The 20,227-nt window shown below is 47.2% G+C and overlaps 1 protein-coding gene and 1 pseudogene across 1 annotated transcript; one reads left to right on the top strand and one right to left on the bottom strand.

Moving 5' to 3' along the window:
- The first annotated feature begins 376 nt into the window (after positions 1-376).
- LOC144103598 (uncharacterized) lies at positions 377-5,364 on the top strand. Its single transcript, XM_077636273.1, has 3 exons — positions 377-704; positions 4,276-4,464; positions 4,981-5,364. Exons 1-3 carry the CDS (start codon positions 420-422, stop codon positions 5,362-5,364), a joined length of 858 nt encoding a protein of 285 aa, XP_077492399.1. The 5' UTR covers positions 377-419.
- On the bottom strand, positions 1,010-1,159 carry LOC144105813 (U2 spliceosomal RNA; annotated as a pseudogene).
- Positions 5,365-20,227: the final 14,863 nt, after the last annotated feature.

Here is a 20,227-nt window from a genome sequence, read left to right as displayed (position 1 = left end):
AACGCGCTCTTAAATAGCCTGGTTCTAAATTTCCAGAAGCGGGCGAGGGCGCTGGGGGCGAGAGAAGGCGTCGCAGCACACGTTAAACTACCTCTTCCTCCCCCCGCCTTCTGGAGGGCTCTAGAAGCATCTAGATCATATGTCCGCGCGCGCCCTGCTTCGCCAAGGTCCGGGGGGGGGGGGGGGGGGGAGGAAGTCCTGGCCCCTGCGCTGGGATACGCTTGCTGCCGCGCGCGCCTGCAGGAATGCCCAGTAGATTTGTTTTTTTTTTCTTTTTCCGGTGCGCGCGCTGGCATCGACTCGCGCTCGCTACAGCCGCTTTTCAACGACCTTTGTTGATAAGAGCTCTCCTCTTGCGGCGCGGGAGCAGACCACGTAGTTCCTGAATCAGCCGGCGGAGCGAGCAGACGGGACGAAGTATGCCTCCAGCAAGCCGCCTGTACACGCTGGTCGGGTTCTCCCCAGAATTGGACTGGAGGCCCCTGACTTTTCTCAAGCCTATTCCAGCCAACCGGATATGCAGCGCCTGCGGACTGGTTCGCAAGAGGACCGCTCTCCTGCCCTGCATGCACGTGCTGTGCGAGTCTTGCAACGCACAGTGCTCCCAGGAGGGTTCGAATCTGTGTCCGGTCGACGGTAACAGCTTCGAGGTCGAGGACGTCGACCTCAAGGAGTTCCCTGGAGACGAGCTGCTGAGGAGAGAGGTAAGCAAAAAATAAAACTTAGAGGTGCACTAAAGACGATTCTGGGGGGGGGGGGGGGGGGGGGGGGGGGGGCTACAGAATGATTTCGACCACCTGGGGATTTTTAACGTGCACTGACATCGCACAGCACACGGGCGCCTTAGCGTTTCGCCTCCATCGAAACGCGGTCTGTCTGTTACTGCCAGGAAAAAAGAAAGGAAAGTGCACAGGCCTGCTCACTGGCTCAAGCAGAGCCACAATCGCTACCACGTGCAGATAGGAGAGTTGTAAGACGGGACAGAAAGACAGGATAGCAAAGACGCGCTAAAGACAAGGCCGTTCCTGGAGGTAGTGCAATACCGGGCCAACCGGTGGCGGGAGTGAAGCAACCTTCAAACTCTCCGCCACATTTCCAAAAATAAGTCCAACTTGGACCCGTAACAGATACTCCACGGGTCCGGACAATACGGATATGTCCATCGAAACGCGGCCGCCGCGGTCGGATTTCGATGGAGGCGAAACGCAAAAGCGCCCGTGTGCTGCGCGATGTCAGTGCACGTTGAAGATAGCCAGGTGGCCGACATTATTCCGGAGATCTCCACTACGACACCTCTTTCTTGTTTCTCTCCCGCCTTTATCCCTTCCCTTCCGGCGTGGTTCGGGTGTCCAACGAGATGTGAGACAGATACTGTGCCATTTCCTTTCGCCAACAACCAAAGTTCAAATGTTTGAGTTGTTTTTACCGCGGGAACTCGATATCTACGTTCCGAGCACGTTTAGAAACTTTGAATTGTTGTCCTGTGTGACCGATTTTCTTCATTTAAATCGATGAAACGTCCCGGCTTCCGCCTTTTTTTTCGAAGTAAACTCCGAGAATACGAGTCAACGAATGCGTGAGGTGCTTTTCGGCCAATCGAGTGGCTGCTCCGTTTTCGTTTTTATTTCGATTTTTAGGTTTCCATTAATGAATAGTTTCAGTCGCAGACAACATATCCGCAAATTGGGCCCACGGAAATAAAAATACGCGTGGACTCTTTGCTTTCACACATCACTCTGTATTACTACGTATTACTCCCAGCACCAGGTAAGTATGAGTTCCCGGGTTCGAACCCGACCGCGGCGGCTGCGTTTTTATGGAGGAAAAACGCTCAGGCGCCCGCCCGTGTGCTGTGCGATGTCAGTGCACGTTAAAGATCCCCAGGTGGTCGAAATTATTCCGGAGCCCTCCACTACGGCACCTCTCTCTTCCTTTCTTCTTTCATTCCCTCCTTTATTCCTTTCCTTACGGCGCAGTTCAGGTGTCCAACGATATATGAGACAGATACTGCGCCATTTCCTTTCCCCGAAAACCAATTATTATTATATTATTATTATTATTATTATTATTATTATTATTATTATTATTATTATTATTATTATTATTATTATTATTATTATTATTACGTATTACTCCACTGATGGAAGAGCGGCGAGCCGCCACGCGAAAATAGTTGGTTGGCCTCAAATAAAGATAGCACATACCCACTACGGGGGAGTTGCTGAAAGGCGTTGGTTGATTAATGCTCTTCTTGGAAGTAAGTTAACAAAAAAGGCGGGAGCCGGGACGTGTAATTAATCCGGTTTAATAAGAAAATCGGTCGCACAGGACAATAGTTAGTTTTTATGAATGCATAAAGCGTGTAGATCGCGTTCCCGCGGTAGAAAAGCTAGTTCGAGATCCTCTTTAATGCACCTTTAAGGTGGTGATGCTATCTGTCTGCGCTATTTTCATTCCTACTTCGATGCTTGCCGCAGAAATAGTCATAGGGTGTCTATATTTCCTCTCCAGTGGACAAAAGTACGAATGCACAAGTGTTCAGTGAAAGAAATTTGTCCTGAAACCTGTTTAATGGCGTCTTGCGCGGCATTATTTCGAAGTATTTGTGCAATGAAGCGGGCATCATGTTAAAGGATGAAACTAGAGAAAATGTTGCGAAGTCATAAACTTTCCAGAAATAGATACGAAAAATCCATTCGTTGCTTTTTCATTTTGAATGCGTAAAGGCTGCATCCGAGCTATTTATGCACTTGAAATACCTGCTGAGCTTCCGGAGAGATGTTATGCAAGCAGCGCTGCAAGGTCCTGAATCTAAATTACGGGCCTGGGAATTTTGCAAGGGGACCAAGTTTTTGACGCTCAAAAAAGCACGGTGTTTTCCTTTCTTCCTGATCCAGTGATCAGAGCTCTCGTCTGAGAGTTGCTGCCAATGTTTCTATAACTGTTGTAAATTGTTAATAAAGACGTATGAAAGTTAGCTCTAGGGTTATAAAGATCTTATATATAGGCAAAAAAATATATTTTTCTCGATCATATAAAGGGCAGTGTAAAAGCGATCTTGATTTTCATAGAGGGAAAACAAGAAGTTCACAGCAGCTTCTGCATTCCTTTATCATATTTTCACCCTAATCAAGCGGCTCACTTTCTAACCCATTATAATTGGCTCGCGGAACTGGTGGCGTTCTGTGTTTCCTATGTTGTGGTACGACTGAATGTTTAGCGGAAAGCTTTACGTGTCAGTAGCGCACGGCCAACATATCCCAATTTTTTTTTCATTTCTCCAATGTCTATAGCCGCGTCTTTTGTTCTTCTTGCTATGCTAAAGATAGGCACGTCCTCCCGGTCCGTGTGCCATTCTATCAGGCCCGCCTAAAGAAAGGGCGATAGAGTTGGTGCGGAGCGCCTCGATAACGCTCCGGAGCTGGACCATTTCCAGCGCCATAAGCGGCAGTGCGCTATCTTGTTCGACGACCAACAGCATGCGATCTGCCATCTGTGGCTGGGAATGTCGGTGCTAACAGAAGGGGTTATTTTCATGGCTTCTCAGGCCACAGTTTCATAGTCTACCCTTCGAAATCGAGCTTGGCTTTGAAGTATGAAAACTTAAAAAATCTTTCATTGGTAAAACGTCCAAAAATGTTTCTGCATGTTCTATCAGTACAATACTGGGCAAGCTGCACGGAGCAACTTCAATACACACCGTAACATATCCAGAAATTGTGGACGTAAGCATTTTTGAAAGGGAAAAGTTAATGAGCGCAGTGTCTTTATATATTGTAAGATTTCAGCTATAACAATCAATATATCTGCAGATCTCCCGTTAGCAGGGTCGCATTTTTTTTGCTATTAATTCTGCTGTAGGCCAAAGCGTTCCCCATTGGTTTTCTGCGGCAGTCTTAAATGCTCAATGCGAGTGGTGGAAACGCTATGAAATAAAGATTTTGCAACATATCGGAAGAATGGACCGTTACTTTCAATATTTCTATACCACTAGCTTACATTCTTCCAGTATTCAAACTTTTTGTCCAAGAAGGTTGGAGATGTATGACGCTGGCTTATTTTGAAAAAGTGAGATACCATGTTCAAGCATTTTATTTCTCAAGAGGAATCAGGAAACAAGAGAGCAGAACATGTGTTTGCCATTGTTGGTAGTAATATAGAAAGGTTTTCAGATCGTAGCGCTAATTGCTGTACTGAGACATGGTCATAACTGTCTCTCTGGGAGGGGATAATGACTTATCTCCAAGCGGCGCCTCTTTTCTCGTCTCGTTTCAGGTCAAGTGCTGGAACGAAGGAAATGGCTGCCAGTATTCGACCGCTGCTTCAGGGATCAGCGAGCATTTTCTGCTGGAATGTGAACACCACTCTGTCCATTGTACCAAGTGCCCGGCCATCGTTCTTTGCAGAGACGTGCGCACGCATCTCCGGTCGGCCTCATGCAACCCTTCGATGCTTCTCCAATCTGCAAGTGACGGTCCACCAAGTCTTGTCGATGAAACGGAATTCCTCTCTTCTTTCAAAGGATCCTTTGAAAGGCAGGCGAATGAAATCGCTTCATATCTGAGGCCAATGGCTTCCGGCATTAGCACGCATGGAGACAGATTAGACGAGATTTCTCACGGCATAAACACGTTGAGACAAGAACTGGCAGTTTCAACAAAACAAAGTAATGAAATTTTAGAGAAAAGCCTTCTTGAAATGGCTACGTCAAATGAACAACTCAAGGACTGTTTTGCCACAAGCAGCGATACTGTTAACGCTTCTTCGAGAAGTGTAATCACTTTGGAGAGAACAGTGAGAGATGAATTGAGAAAAACTCAAGACAACTTGGCGCAGATCGTTGCTGCCATAGAAGAAATCAAAGCTGAAGTGAAGAGAAATGGTGAAAAGACCTCGGAAAACGTCTACAATGTGCCCCGCAACACGAAGCTACAAGCGGCACAGTGCTTGTTTTTTGTAAAGGCCGTGAAATCGCTTCAGGACACTGCAGCAAAGGAAGGCTGGGCTGCGTATGACAGCGAGAAAGTGTACCTCCGCGGCTACTGCATGTCTCCTGGAGTGCTGGCCGTAAAAAATGAGGGACCTGTGGCACTACACGCAAGGTATATCCTGCACGTTGGTGACATGGACGATGCCGTGCAGTGGCCATTCCAGCACAAGATCCGCATGAGCATCGTTCATCCGAAAGGAGGTACAGCGCGCGTGCTGGAGTATGAACCACCTTGGGGTGTCGCAGAGAAAAGGCCTAAAGTGACGAGTAACAGACCACGTTGTTCTGATGATTTTTTCATCCTCGAAGCTCTCCTCAGTGAAGGATACGCGGAAGACGACCAGCTTCGAATAATGTGGGAACTCGTGCCGTGAATCACACTTGAATGCTGACCAGGATCGACGCCGACAACTGCTAGACTCTGAAAACTTAGCACAACTGCTGTTTTAGTGCTTTAGAACTCAACACCGCATTCACGGGCTTCGCCTTCGCTATTCTGGTCTTTCTGGCTGGCCCAAAGGTCCAAGGTGGGCACGTGGCAACCTGCACACCTGAGCAACTTGCCCATGAATCTATATATATCTGAAATGAAAAGACGCCGGTTTCTGGGGTATGTAGCTGTAAGAAGGTACCGGAGAAAAGCACTTCATTACTACCGTTTCGACTGAAGTCCGGCCTTCGTCAGAGGTACATGCGGAACACAAAGCTTTCATAAGTACATGTACGTGGTGAGGGAAACATTCCGGTTGGCGGATCGCAGCTGCGAAAACTTAAGTGTGAGTCGGCAATGAAAGAAAAAGCGTTAGTAAGCACAGTCAAAAATGATTAAGTCATCGTGAAGGATCACTGCAATTATATCATTGCGAAATGATTGGTCGTGTGCTCAAACGCACCAGAGTAGGCGAACAACAACAGAAAAAATCAGATACATGAGAACGCAGATGAATACCATTGTTGATTAAACAACGCCTCATGTGAAAGGCTATGGGGTATGGTGCTGAGATGTCATTTCAGCGATAGGCATTGTACTAAAGAAGCAAAGATAGTGCAAAACAATGGAAAAAGGGGACAAAAATGATCAGCGTAAATGAAACACGGCAGGGTACTATAAAGTAATGAGGTTGTGACGGAAGGCAAGTCACCTTCTCAATATTTTCATCCAGACCTCAAGAGACATTACTGAACTTTTGTATAAGGAATTATTCACGAACTTCGCGTTCATGGTTGGTCTTGAAGCCTGATTATAGTACAGTTACTTGGATTTTTTTCAAAATGGTTCTTAGTATCGTTGACGTGTTTAGAGATATGAAGGTTAAGCACTGTCTTTCAATGAGCTTTATGATTATTAAAACGATATTTGAACGGTGTTTATGTTTGGCCAATATATTGAATTCCACAGATTGAACATTCAAGCATGTAGATTACGTTGCTGGTATCGCATGAAATGTTGCCTCGAATTTCCACAATAAAGTTTGATGCTGTGCTGGAAGTCATTACTGATGACGTCATCTGCACGCATACTTTACAACGCGATTTTTTTGCATAGGTGACAGCCGATTGGCACACTTGTGCTTGTTTTAGAAGAAGTGAGAATGTCACGGAGGTTTTTCGCGCGGCGGAAGACAACACGGGACGCTTGCTACAAAATGTGCTAGAGTCGTTCACTCTGCATGTGGATGATATGGTGCTTTTACGAAATGTCCGGCCATGTTGAGTGAGTTAGTACCAGGTTAATTTGTGATTGACTAGATGGTTGGTTTTCCGCTTTGAGGAGTGCCTCGCGGTCAAGAAGGTCTGCGTTTATTAGTCGCGCTGGAGATTTCCGCTTAATTAGAGCGTCTCGGAGGTTGGTACAGTTTCTATTGAAATCGCGCTCCTCAGAACATATTCATTTAATGCGGACGGCTTGTTCATATGAGATGCTAGTCTTCTAGTGTTTAAGATAGCTGCTTTCGAAGTGTAAGTATTGAGGTCTGTCACTAGGTTTCTGGTATAAATCCGTGATAAGTTTGCTATTTTTTATTGATACTGTCACATCTAGAAAGCTAATTGTGGTTGGCGAGTTGAAATGAGAGAAAATAATGACCTCATGCGCGTTACTAAAAGTAGAGATCAATTATGGAAGTTCTGCTTCACCATGTTGCCTAATGAGAAAAGTGTCGTCATGAATCTCTTGTAGTAGAAGGGTTTTAATGGTTGTGTACAAGAAACTGGTCTTCTAATAAACCCATAAATAATTGGCATAGTAAGGACCGGTCCGTGTACCCATCGATGTCCCGTTTATCTGAACATAGTGTCTGCTATCAAATTCGGAGTGGTTAAGTTCGAGTTTTAATTTCACAAGTATGGCTAGCGTAGAGCCATAAACATTAAAACTTAAGTTTTGCTTCTTGAAAAGCTGCACAACTGACCGAATGCCATCGGAGTGAGGAATGTTGGTATAAAGCGACGCAAAATCAAGGGATACAAGCAAGGCACCATGGGGAATGTTGAGTTCGGCTATGTCAGATAGGAAATGTGCTGTGTCCTTTATGAAGGGCTGAACTGTAGTAGGAATTTTGTTGATGAGGGTGTCAACGTAGCTTGACAGCATTTCAGTTACGGTTCCTATTCCGGAAATGAATAGTTCGCCCAAGGTTGTTAGGTTTGTCAATTTTGGGCTGTAAGCAATATCTGCCTGGTACAGGGCTTATGGAATTATTGAACTGATTGTACTTTTATCTAGTGTATTACCGAGAATAAAATTGGATAGCGTCTCTTCCAAAACAATTTTAAACTTGGCAGTTGGATTGCTGTCTAGGAGAAGGTAAAATGCGGTATCTCTAAGTTGCCTTTCCGCTTCAGCGACATAATAAGTTCTGTTCATGACCACGAAGGCACCACCCTTGTCTGCGGGCTTAATAACAATGTCAGTTTGAGAAGCTAGTTTTTTTTGTTGCTGCAGCTTCTTTTGCAAAAAGTATGTGGCGAAAGTTCTTTTTGGTATTGCATGCTTCGGGTACATCTTTTTGGACTGCGTTAATGTTGATGTCGAGGCAGTTTTCTCTCTGAGTTGGCGGGGTCCAGAGATTTTGCGACGGCAAATTTTCATCACGTTTGGGATATTGTGGTCGGTCATGGAAGTACTCCTTAAGTCTCATATTACGGGCAAAATTTTCTAAGTCACTAAACAACTGAAACTCATTGAACCCACCGGACGCGGGCAGAAATTTAGGCCATGTGTTAGGGAACTCTCGTCGTCATGAGTCAAGGTGAAGTTGGAAAGATTGATAATTGAGTTTTGCAACAGGGATGGCAGTAACAGCGGGGGCTGGCATTGCGCGGACAGGAAGACCTTGTCGCGCGAAAGCTTCTTGTACTTGATGGCGTTTATCTCGGCCCACTTTTTGTCTTTGTATACATCAAGAGTGGCGAGTTCTTCGGAAGACAGATTAGAGCGGCTGAGCAACTGCTTTTCTGTATTTGTTAATGACTTTAGGGCTGATTGGTGTTGATCCAGAACACACGTAAATTCCAAAACCGCCGTTGCTGAAATGCTTCCCCACTTTGCAGTGTTGCTGCTAGACTGTTTGGACGTTGCTGGTTTGACATTAACAAGTATAATAGAGAGAGACGGGCTAGTTGGTGACTATTCGTAGAATGCATCTTGAAACCGCGCAAAAAAGGCAAGGGACGAGGAAGAAACCAACAGGACAGAGCGCGGAACTTACACTGGTTTATTACAACAGTGCGTCACATTTTTACAAAAGAAAGACAGTGCTGGAAAGCAATACGATTTTAGAGCAAAACAAATCTACAGAAATGGCATTGCGTAATGCTACAGAAAAAAGTTATGGCTCCAATTCACGCTGTGAAGGTGGTCGTACAGCGAAGCTGTAAAACGACACCAAATTACTCATTGCGACGTCACTCGAAAATCACACACGTGGATATACTGTTTGCATTCAATTTTAAGCCTGGCGTTTTTTGCTGATGACAACGACACGAAAACGCAACCGTATTATTTACCATGAAACACACGCGGGGAAAAGGAACGCGCTTCCCATTGTTTCCCGGCGCCGTTATCATACATTATGCGGTTTGCACTTCACACGAGGGCTTCGGATGACGTCAATCCCTTTCGAAGCAGCTGCAAACTTGATGTTTACGGGAACGCGTAGTTGTAAATGTCGGCACCGCGCGTTGGAAATATTCCTTCCCTTAAATATACCGATATATGTGAGACAGGCGTCATTTCCTTTTCCTAAAACCAATCCGACTTGCAAATAATGCGGCGAGATAGCCGGATACGACCACATTCTATGGAGCTGTAAACAGGCGCCGCCATTGGCGGACCTACTACCAGTCAATTTTCTAGAGCGGTTGGAGGCTATACTGGGCAGTTCAGACCCGTTGACGCAAGTCCAGGCTACTGAGTGGCTCACAAGGTCGCCGAGAGCCATGGGCTCGTAGCAATCTAGTATAGTGCCCACCAGGGCTCAGTGCTGACAATAAACGCTTTCCAATCTAATCCAGTTGCCTCACGGCGCGGTTCGTGTGTCCATCAAGATGTGTTCTTTCCTTAAATTGTCCCACGGGCAAGGCGTCGCGATGAACGGACCATCGCGTACTATGGATTCCTTGGCAATGGTGCAACAGGGTGTCGCGTACGACTGTTAAAGACGAAGCTTAAGCGTACTCCAATTCTTTAGATCTTTTTTTCACTTCTTTATTATATTTAGCCAGTTATGCCACCACCTTTATCATACATTATGCGGTTTGCACTTCACATAACGGCTTCGAATGAAGTCAACCCCTTTCGAAGCAGCTGCAAATCTAATGTTTACCGGAACGCGTCGGATGGCGTTCCTATTGTTCACACGCGCCTTATCATCGATCATGTTGTTTTGATGCTTGTTTCGTGGTATTTCTTTAGCCTGGCGCTTTTTCACTGACGACGACACAAAAATTTCTTTCGAGGGTAGAGGTATACGCTTCGCTGTAAAACTGTCTAGTAATTTTGACAATAAATTATTTACACTTGGATTCCTTTTTAATCTCAGAAAAGCTTTGTACTCAATTAAGCATAATATTCTTTTCCGGAAACTCCAGTTGTGTGGGATTCGTAGCGAGCCGTCGCGGTGGATCTGTGGTCGTCGTGCTCTGCTACCGGCCCGAGAAACGCAAGTTGGATCCCTGCCGCGGCGGTTGCTTTTCGATGGAGGCGAAATGCTGGAGGTCCGAGTACTGTGCCTAAGATCCACCGCTGAACGCTGTTAATTCAGTTTGATATCTGTTGCTCGGTGATGTGCACACGAAATAGTCGGGTTATTCTCGAACCCGGTGCGTCCACAGTGGTGCGTCGATAGCTGAGCGCTTCGCGTGCCAGTCCAGCGTTGCGCGTGCGAATGGTGTGTGCGAGGCAACGGCGATAGAGAGCGTGGCGAGCACGAGGAGCGGAGAGGTGACGTGTCGGGAAACCAGGGTGTAAAGGAAGATAGCGCGGCGGAGATCGGATCATTCAAGCGTGGAGGTGGCAGCCGTCAGACGTTGGGTCCGTGCTGCCGTGGACCTCCCTCGGATCACCGACGCAAGCCTCTTGCGTTCCCTGCAAGCGTGGAGGAGACTGATGGACTGAGGATCCGTGCTGCCGAAAGGCACCCTTGAATAGCTTGCATTAAGCCTCCGACGTTTCGGGACACCGTCGATGGGTCTCGGCTGTTTTTTTTTTCATGCTGCTGCCAAGTTTCTGGGGCTGCTGACGGGAATCCACCGGCGTCTTCCTTTGTGCCTCTCCGCTCCTACTACCACCTGGCTCCCTTCCGCCGCTTCCTTCGACGCAGCGCCAGCGACGCATCGCACTACCACCACCCGCGTCCGCCCTGTCTGCAAGGCACCTCGCTTCACCTGGGACGCTCAGTACTTGAACCCTTTCCTTCGTTCTGTAGCGTTGTTTTCGTTTCGTGTCGGCTCCTTTCTTTAAATTTTAAATACGGCTTCGTTTTGTTTTGTATTATCTCTTTGTTGTTTAGTTCGAACCTGCACGCGATAGCGTTGCGTTCCCCTTCGGCAGTCGGGGACGCGTTACCGATTCGAGACATGCTCACAACCACAGACGCAGCTTGTTAAATGTCATCTCCGGAACCCTCAACATGACGCAAGCAGCGCTCACGTGCCGGTGCAAGCTTCGTCACTGGCTCGCTTTATTGTGCTGCACTGGTGTGCTGGTGTCTATAGCTTTTGGTCGTCCTTACGTCACTTAGTCACTTTTTTCATGAATGTACTTTCAACGTGAGCGCACAGTTCTCGTTCCCTTTGAACTGCATGACGCGATTGGAAAATAATGATGCGATTTGGTCAAATTGTCGACAACGAACAACTTAAGAAGTTTTTTTTTGGCCTGTACAGGTGCTATCTGAGTACACACGTGAGATTCGAGTTGCATGACAGACATTTTCATAGCATGAAATTTTTGCACCTTTTCTACCACTAATTCCTTGTGACGTTTTGTATGCTACACATGCGTTCACTAAGCAATCCGCATTTTAATTTTACCCGTAGGATAACGTGATCCAGTTGGAAGCGTGCCGGCATATCTTCACCAAATTCACTTCTTTGAAAGGACGAAAACGAAGAACGCTTGTCCACTCGGCTAACAAGATGGCTCCGAAGCGCTCACGCCTCGGACCAGCTGCGAAGTACACCGCCCCGAAACGTGGGCGCGCAGCTAGAGGACGCCTTCATCCGGGACTGTGTTCGCCAGCACCGGGCCTTCGTCTCGAGACTGCAGCGCACTCTTCCGCTGTCCCGCCGCCAGAACCCTATGCGTCCACATCGCGTGAGCATTCGCCACCAAGTGAGGTCTCAGCAGCTACGGCTTGTCCGACGTTTTCCGAGCCAACTACTTATTCAGCGCCTGGGATCTCGGAGACAGAAGAAACTGAGACCATGCGGTGCAGTCAAGGCGACAGTGGCGACGGATTGGAGGAGAGCATGGGATGCTTCCTGTTCAGCCTGCACGAACCTTGCAACGAAGCTAGTGTTCCGAAGAGACACAACGGTGTGGTTCCGGAGGCCATCGGCCCGTTCAACTCCACCATGGTGGAAGGTGGTGTGCCCATCCGCCGGATGGTTCCTCCGACCGTGGCAACAGCGGGTCTGCCCAGGCAACCTAGGGGTGAGCTTAACGTGGCCGACATTCCACCGGCGGTGGTGCCCGTCGAGATCCCGCCCTGTCCACTCGGTATCTACGCGGAAATGCAGTGGGAAGAACTGCGACGCACCGGGGCTCAGCTGTTCTACGGTGCTAAGCGGATCTAAGCTTGTGACGATGGACAATGCTGCCTGGTGGAAATGTTTAATTTTAAATGTTTTACTTTTTATTGTTTAGGCTTTTAGGAGTGACAGCTTTTATTCCTTGTGTTCCTATCCTTCCGAAGACCTTGCGAATAAACTTCACGTTTACCGCACATTGAGCGTCCCTTTTCAGTCGAACCTGCATTGGTACGATGTCACGAGGTCAAGTGGCTAGTGGAATGTGATGACTGTAGCGCTGAATAGTGCGGTCATAGGCATGCCGGTCTGCCTTAGCCATCTTCAGCGTTATAGAATTTAACAGCACTGATCATGCGCGCGCTTCCAGCACACTAAGCAAGACTGAGCACAGTGACATGAATAATTCCGGCCGAGAGCGTTCGCTGGAAATCCGATCGTTCCGAGAGTTGCCTTTTTGAGGCGTCTTGATTATATGGCGTTGCGTTGGCGTCATGCTCTAGCATGGTGCTCTCAGAGCGGGCATTACTCATGGGGTAGTGCCGTTGCAGCCTTCGGCTCTAACATTCTTCCAATGGAGGCGTACAGTCGGCGGGGAACGGCTGCATACCACCCGCCACCGAATATTCTCATGTACCACCCAAATTTATAACGGGTGTTATTTTTAGATGAGTGAAAGTTTTTAAAGAAGGGTAACTTGCTTTGGATTTATTTGAGCCGTGGAGTCATATATTGGAGGCAATACGGATGGCACTAGGTGAAAGTCAGAGTACTTTTATTAGTTCGCTAAATTAGTTGGTTTATGGTGTTTAACGCCCCAAAACTGCTCAGACTATGAGGGACGCCGTAGTGAAGGGCTCCGGAAGTTTCGACCACCTGGGGTTTTTTAACGTGCACTGACATAGCACAGTACGCGGCAATACCAGTTCTTGGGCGAGTTGATGTTCGCGGTGGTCCATAACAGCGCGACAGACGGGACAGAGAAGAAGGGACACAACACAGAGCGCTGACTCACAACTAAAACGTTTATTGGCCGCCAGCCAGTATAAATACCGCCCTGGGTTCCGGGAAGGATACAAGCACGCTTGAATTGCGTGACATTCAAAATCGCCAGTAGATCAGGCACGTGTCAGCAGGTAAGAGTCATACGTGGGAAATGTCACCGCTACAGCAGGCACAATTAGCATTCACAATCAAGTTAACGGTTTTCTTTTCTGACAGCGCTACAGGGGGAGTACTGATACATTGGTATGAAGTCCTAGCTATGAGGTGGGCTTCTACTATTTCCCTTGCTTGCGAGTCGCGGTTCTTTGCTGTCACAGAGCATTCCTTATAGAGTGTAAAACAGAGTTTAGTGTCGTCATCGTCTTCCTCGCCTTCGTCGGCTTTGCAGTGTCTGCACTGTTTCGCTACGTGGCCTGTGATGGCGACACGAGAGACATTATATTCGTGCTCCTTTAATCTTTCGTTGACACATTTGCCAGTTTGGCCGATATAACACTTGCTACATGACAGAGGCAGAGAATAAATTACTCCTTCCTGGCAAGCCACTAATTGTTTCGCGTGCCTTATCAAGCGGCTGCCTGGTTCTCTTTCCACTGAATTTACTTTTCTGACCAGGCTAGACAGTCGCTTAGGCGCCGAGAAGACCACTTCAACGCCAGCATGTTTGCCAATTCTTTTCAAGTTGCGCGATTCTTGTTGCAGCTACGGCACCACGGCAATATTTCTTCTCTTTTCCTCTTGTCTCGCTTCACCTATCCTATCTAATCTGAACTTTTCTTCAGTTTTTGTGCAACGGTACTTAAAAGGTCTGCGTGGTAGTCAGCCTTTCAGGTTGTTTAGTTGGTCGCAGATGTGCTCCAGCCTGTGCACATAATATTTCTTTACAGCGTTGCAAAGCACAAAATAATCAAGTGCTCTCTTCACCAGCTTTGACTGAGCAAAGGCAAGATTGGCTTTGCACTACGGGGCTCATTAGCCCAACAAACATGAGATGAAGTGAAATGAAGCGAAAGATAAAAAAAACTAATAAAATCATTCACTGGTACTTCGTTGTGATTGCCGTGGTACTGTATGTGCACCAAGTCTCGCCCAACTTGAAAAGAATTGGGAAACATGCTGGCGTGGAATTTGTCTTCTCGGCGCCTAAGCGACTGTCTAGCCTGGTCAAAAAAGTAAATTCAGTGGAAAGAGAACCAGGCAGCTGCTTGATAAGGCACGCGAAACAATTCGTGCCTTGTCAGGAAGGAGTAATTTATTCTCTGTCTCTGTCATGTGTCAAGAGTTACATCGGCCAAACTGGCCGATATGCTAACGAAAGATTAAAGGAGCACGAAAAGAATCTCTCGTGCCGCTATCACAGGTCACGTAGCGAAACACTGCAGACACTGCAAAGACGACGAAGATGACGAAGACGACGACGACGACACTACAGTCTGTTTTAAACTCTATAAGGAATGTTCTGTGACATCAAAGAATCGCGACTCGCTAGCAAGGGAAATAGTAGAAGCCTACCTCACAGCTAGGGCCTCAGACCAATGTAACAGTACTCCCTCTGTAGCGCTGTCAGATAAGAAAAATCGTTACCTTGATTGTGAATGCTAATTGTGCCTGCTGTAGCAGTGACATTATTTCCCACGTATGACTCTTACCTGTTGACACGTGCCTGATGTACTGGCGATTTTGAATGTCACACAAGTCAACCGTGCTTGTATCCTTCCAGGCCACCAGATTGATGTTGGCTGGCGGCCAATAAAACATTTAGTTGTGAGTCAGCGCTTTTTGTTGTGTTCCTTCTATGTCCCGTCTGTCGCGCTGTTATGCATCACAGTACACGGGCCTCTGGAATTTCGCCGCCATCGATATTCGACCGCCGCGGCCGGGATCGTACATGCGTCTTTCGGGCCTGCAGCTGAGCGCCATAGCCACTGAGCCACCGCGGCGGCCTATACAAGAGGCGATAACTGCTACAAACACATTGAGTAAATATTAAAGCTGTTGAGACTGCAGTGATGGCCTAGTGGCTTGAACATCCGCCTAGCATGCGGGAGGTGCGGGCTTCGATCTCCAGTGCCACCGGGTACCCACCGGCGATACGATGGGAACAAGCTTTCCCCTGCCTAGTGCTCGGCTTCTTTAGGGCGAAATGTTTAGGAAATGGGTCTTTGACCCCACCTTGAGCAGAAGAAACTACCTTGTGCCATGGCGCTCTTTGGACACAGATGCCTTAGCGCCAGAAAAATTCATGATTAAAGCTATCGATTAGAGAGTATGCAAAGAGAAGTTGGTTTAAAATAAGTGGGAAATAAGCATCTTCTTCAACTATGCGAGTGTCATGTTGGCTAAAAAGCAGACAGTTAACTTCTGCACTTCGTTACAAATTGTTCTTGAAAACGAGCGCTAATTCATAACAGTGAAGTGTGTTTTTGCTACGGGCTAGTTACTGATATGCAAGATGCAAAGCTTAAGCTAACCAAAACCAATTTGCGTAGTTAGGCCATGTGCGAATTAGGTTCGATTGCACTCTGTAATGCACTGTTTTGCATTGTTTATATTTATATTGTATTGTTTATCGTGGTTACGCTGGAAAGAAGCCGACACTCGCCGAAACCAAGGACTCTAGGGGAATGTTTTTTTATTCTCTGGTGTTGATCAGTGAGAATTTAAAAATCGAATTATTGTTGGTATTTATGATATTGTTATCCAATAAAGTTTGTATATTGCTACGTGACAACCAGCCGAAGAATGACACGGGTTGACTGATGGCAATGAGATGATTTAATGGCCGCTGGCCTAGCGCGAGCGCTCCGTACCGCGCCACTGCCAACTTCGTCTTCCTCGTCACAATATTAGGCGTATTGCAGCCCGCACCATTTACTCTTACATCATACCTTGCTGCTATCTTTTTGATGCTGTGGGACGGTTTTTGGCAGCACGGAACGATTGCCACAGGTTTCTTTTACTTTCGCTTAGTTCACCTTCCTTCAATTTCAGGAGTATAACTTTGCACAGGCCAGAAAGAGAAGGTGAGTAGCCGGCGGGGTAAAGGCGTTGAACCTGACTATCAAAGGTAGATTAGCCAGGTTGTCGCAACTCCGTTAGGCAAGCATGAAGGCACCAGTATGGAACGACTGCAGACCTTTGTTGGAGTGCTCTTTGTATCCCCAACTCACATCCACCTCGGTAAACACAAGCATCACGTAATGCATGCTGTGTTCCCTTTCGTGTCCCTGTTTCTTTCTACAGGGCTAATCTGTTAATGGAAAGCAAATAACTAACTCCGACAAATTCTGGTTCAGAAATAGAGTATCATCTTACCAAAACGTCCGGGACAGACTTGCAACTTTCGGAGTGAAAGAAAAAAGTAGTTTATTAACAGTTTTGAATATACACAGGCATATTGGTGCGAGAGCTTAAGTAACGAATCAAAAAGATTAGATAAGTTGATAAATAACTACTGCGACAAAGATTAATTAATGTACTATATTACTGCATTAATGTACTATATTGGCACCAGCCGAACAAAAGACAAAACTGTAGCAAAAAGAAGCACTAATCGGACGCAAATTATTAGACGGACCCCTGCTCCCGCTCAGGTGTAATTCAAAGACGCATCTCCCACTTTATACGAAGCTTGCGATATTCTGTGTATCCGTCGTTGATAAGTTCCTGCCAGGCAAGAGAACTGTCCTCAAAGCACAAAAATTTGTCTTGCCTTTTGGGCCTTTCCAAGATGTGGGGAAAATTTGTTCCACAAGCCAGCACTCTGTCCTCGCCTCCTCTCGGGTGAATCACAGTCAGCGTTACAATGGGCTTCAATGGCCATTGAAGAACATCGTCCATTTCACCTTTGTGCATGATGTACGCACCGTGAAGTACCAGAACTCCACTCTGCTTTCTGAGGCTGACACCGGGAGACATGCAGTAGCCGTGAAGGTACGCCGGCTCGCCGTAGCAATCTGCGCTGCCTGTCTCCTCCGCGGTGTCTTCAAGGATGTTCGTGCCTGGTACAAGGAGGCTGCAGTGGGCCCCTTGCAGCTCACACTGCCGAAGCACCCGGTTGACGCACTTCAGTGCCTTTTGACCTTTATCCATCACTCCAGTTTTGATCTGATTTGTGGCAGCTACAATCTGTGAGAACTTGTTTCTATTTTTGCTCAATTCATCTTTTAGAGTTTTCTCTAAAGTTTCCATACTCCTCGAAAAAGTATTACTTGTAGTAGCGCTGCTTGCGGCAAAGGACTGCCTTGCTTCCTCGTTAGACGCAGCCATTTCAGTTAGAGCTCTCGTCACACTCTCAGAATTTTGTGCTGAAATTTCGAGCCCTTGCCTTAGGGTCTCCTTGAGTGTGTTCAAGGCGTGAGAAATTTCGTTTAATCTGTCCCCATGTGTGCTTATATCAAGCACCATTGGCTTCAGATACGCTGCAATTTCATCCGCCTGTCTCTCAAACACAGCTCTGAAAGAAGTAATCTCAGCCTCTTGCGTGTGATCTGTCGGAACATTGCTTTCGGATGCGAGAGGCGTGGAAGGGGCGCAGAAATCGTATCTCAGATGCGCGCACACCTCTGGGCAAAGAACGGTGGCCGAGCACTTGGGACAGCGGACGGAGTGGTGTTGACATTCATGCAGGAAATGTTCGGTGATCTCCGAAGCAGCCGTCGCATACTGGCATCAATTTCCTTCGTTCCAGCATTTGACCTGCAATGCGAAATAGTAGTCACTTGAAAAAGGTAATAATTTAGTACAGAAAGATACTGCAACGACCTCCATTGGTGTAGCACTTCAAAATGCTAACGATAGACTCCTCGGTTCAGGCCCCAAGAAAAGAAAGGATATATTACGTTTTTTTTTCAGTTTTCTTGAGAAATGCATTGTTTGATTTGGTTTACGGTGCTTAGCGTCCAAAACCGACTCTGGCTATATGGGACGCCGTAGTGGAGGGCTCCGGAAAATTTCGACTGGCTGGGGTTCTTTGACGTGCATCGACATCGGACAGTACGCGGCCCTGCAGCATTTCACCGACATCGAAATGCGACAGCTGCGGCCGGTATCGAACCCGCGTCTTTCTGGTCAGCAGTCGAACACCGTGACCACTCAGCCACCGGAACGGCTTTCACAAATGGATTGTTTGATAGTGGCGACTTTTAAATCATGAAATGCATCTAGCCCCCGTTCTCGGCACAGTAAAGCGAACATTGTTCGAAAATTGTGGTGAAACTGGAGGCCGCCATCAAGACAGATTTTTTCCGGGAAATTCGAACACATCACTCAAAAGTATCAAGCAGAAAAAAAGAAACCTCACCGTAATATTGCCCGAGCAGGATTCGAAAAAAAAGGGGGGCGCAATCAGCGCAGCTTGGCTTTCCGACGCCTTAAAACAACTCGGCCATTGCTGCAGCGCTTACAGCTGCGTGATATAACGGATAGGTTCTCGTGTTGACACCGGCCTTTTTCTGAACGTTCGTCCATTCTTCGGAGCGCATATTTGCTAAGACAATGAAGCGCAAACTAGAGTTCTGACACGCAAGCGACATTCCTTAGGTTGGCCTATCAAAATAAATGAAACCCTTGCCCTGTCCTGTCCGTACCGGCCACAACAGATACAGAAAGCACTTAAGACACCCTGAGTGCAGCACACAACACTGAGTACAGAAACGGCTTCACGGAGCGGTACATAACGCACCGAAATCAGCGAAATTAGTCAAGCGCGCTTCGGAGCTAAGGAAAGCGACTGATGCATCAGGCTCCTGAAGCCGCGAGAAAAGCCACGGAGAACACGCGGTATTACGAGATAGAACAATTCCACCTGGCGAAGACGGAAAATCAGGGACGACAAGATAGGAGATCAAGGAATATTTGCAATATAGTAAGGTTCACATTTGTAGTAACCGCGAATATGGAGGAGCAGAAAATACGTTTAGCACGAAATACGTTTAGAGATGCACTAAATAAGCTGAAATTTCAGCACTAAATTTTGGATACATATTTAGAACGAATTTGATATCCAGGCTAATTTGAATGTGCCCAAAAGGTCCGGACAACCAAACTTGGCCGACCCCCACCCCGGATATTTGAGCTTCTCGGATTTGCACCAAAATCAATGTTCGGGCTAATTTGAATAGCTCGATACGATGGGGAACTCTGATCTTGGCCTTGTGAATAATCCCTGAAAAGATGACTATAATCGAACTGCAAACTATAGCCAACTGCTTCACGGACCATAACACAGTGTTCGCCCGACGGTGCTTGCCGGAAGAAGCTTAACTTCACAAAATAGTTAAAACTTACAAACTCAGTACCTAATCCGTTGCACACAGCAGACGCAAGCAACAAGTCAAGCCGAGAGATAAACAAAATCTGAGTAGAAACAAGAATAGCTGTCGCTTGAGCATTCAGTGCAACAGAGTTAAACCGCTGCCATTTTTTCTACGCTTAACGTAGGCACGGTCTGGATTTTCCTACGGCAAACACCGATGCACAAGAAAAAGTAAGATAACGGTAGGAGCCATAACAGCTTCTCTTTTCCATTCTCGCTCACCTCTCTGCGAAGCAGGTCGCTTGCAGGGAGCTCTTTGAGGTCGACGTCTTCTTTCTCGCAGCTGTTGCCTTCGAGTGGACACAAGTGCGAACCGTCCTGGACGCTATGCTCGTAGCAACACTCGCACAGCACATGCAGGCATGGCAGCAAAGCGGTCGTCCTGCGCACCAGTCCGCAGGCGCTGCATATCCATTTCGCTGGAATAGGCTTAACGAAGGTCAGGGGCTTCCAATCAAGCTCCGGGGCGAACCCAACCAGCGTGTACTGTGGGCTTGCAAGAGGCATCGTTGTTCGCGGGCGTTCGCTGCGGCGGTGTTTCTGGAACTGCGTTTTCCGGGCACCGAAGGCGGGCACTTGTCTTGCGCGGTTTGGTCGTCAAGGCGACAATCACGACTCGATCTGCCACCTCTCGTCGAAAATACGGCAGGCAGTGTCACCGCGAA

This window comes from Amblyomma americanum, chromosome 9 (genome assembly GCF_052857255.1).
Source record: "Amblyomma americanum isolate KBUSLIRL-KWMA chromosome 9, ASM5285725v1, whole genome shotgun sequence".
Lineage (NCBI taxonomy): Eukaryota > Metazoa > Arthropoda > Arachnida > Ixodida > Ixodidae > Amblyomma > Amblyomma americanum.
The sequence above is the reverse complement of the archived record's forward strand: the minus strand, read 5'-3'. Positions and strand labels throughout refer to the sequence as shown.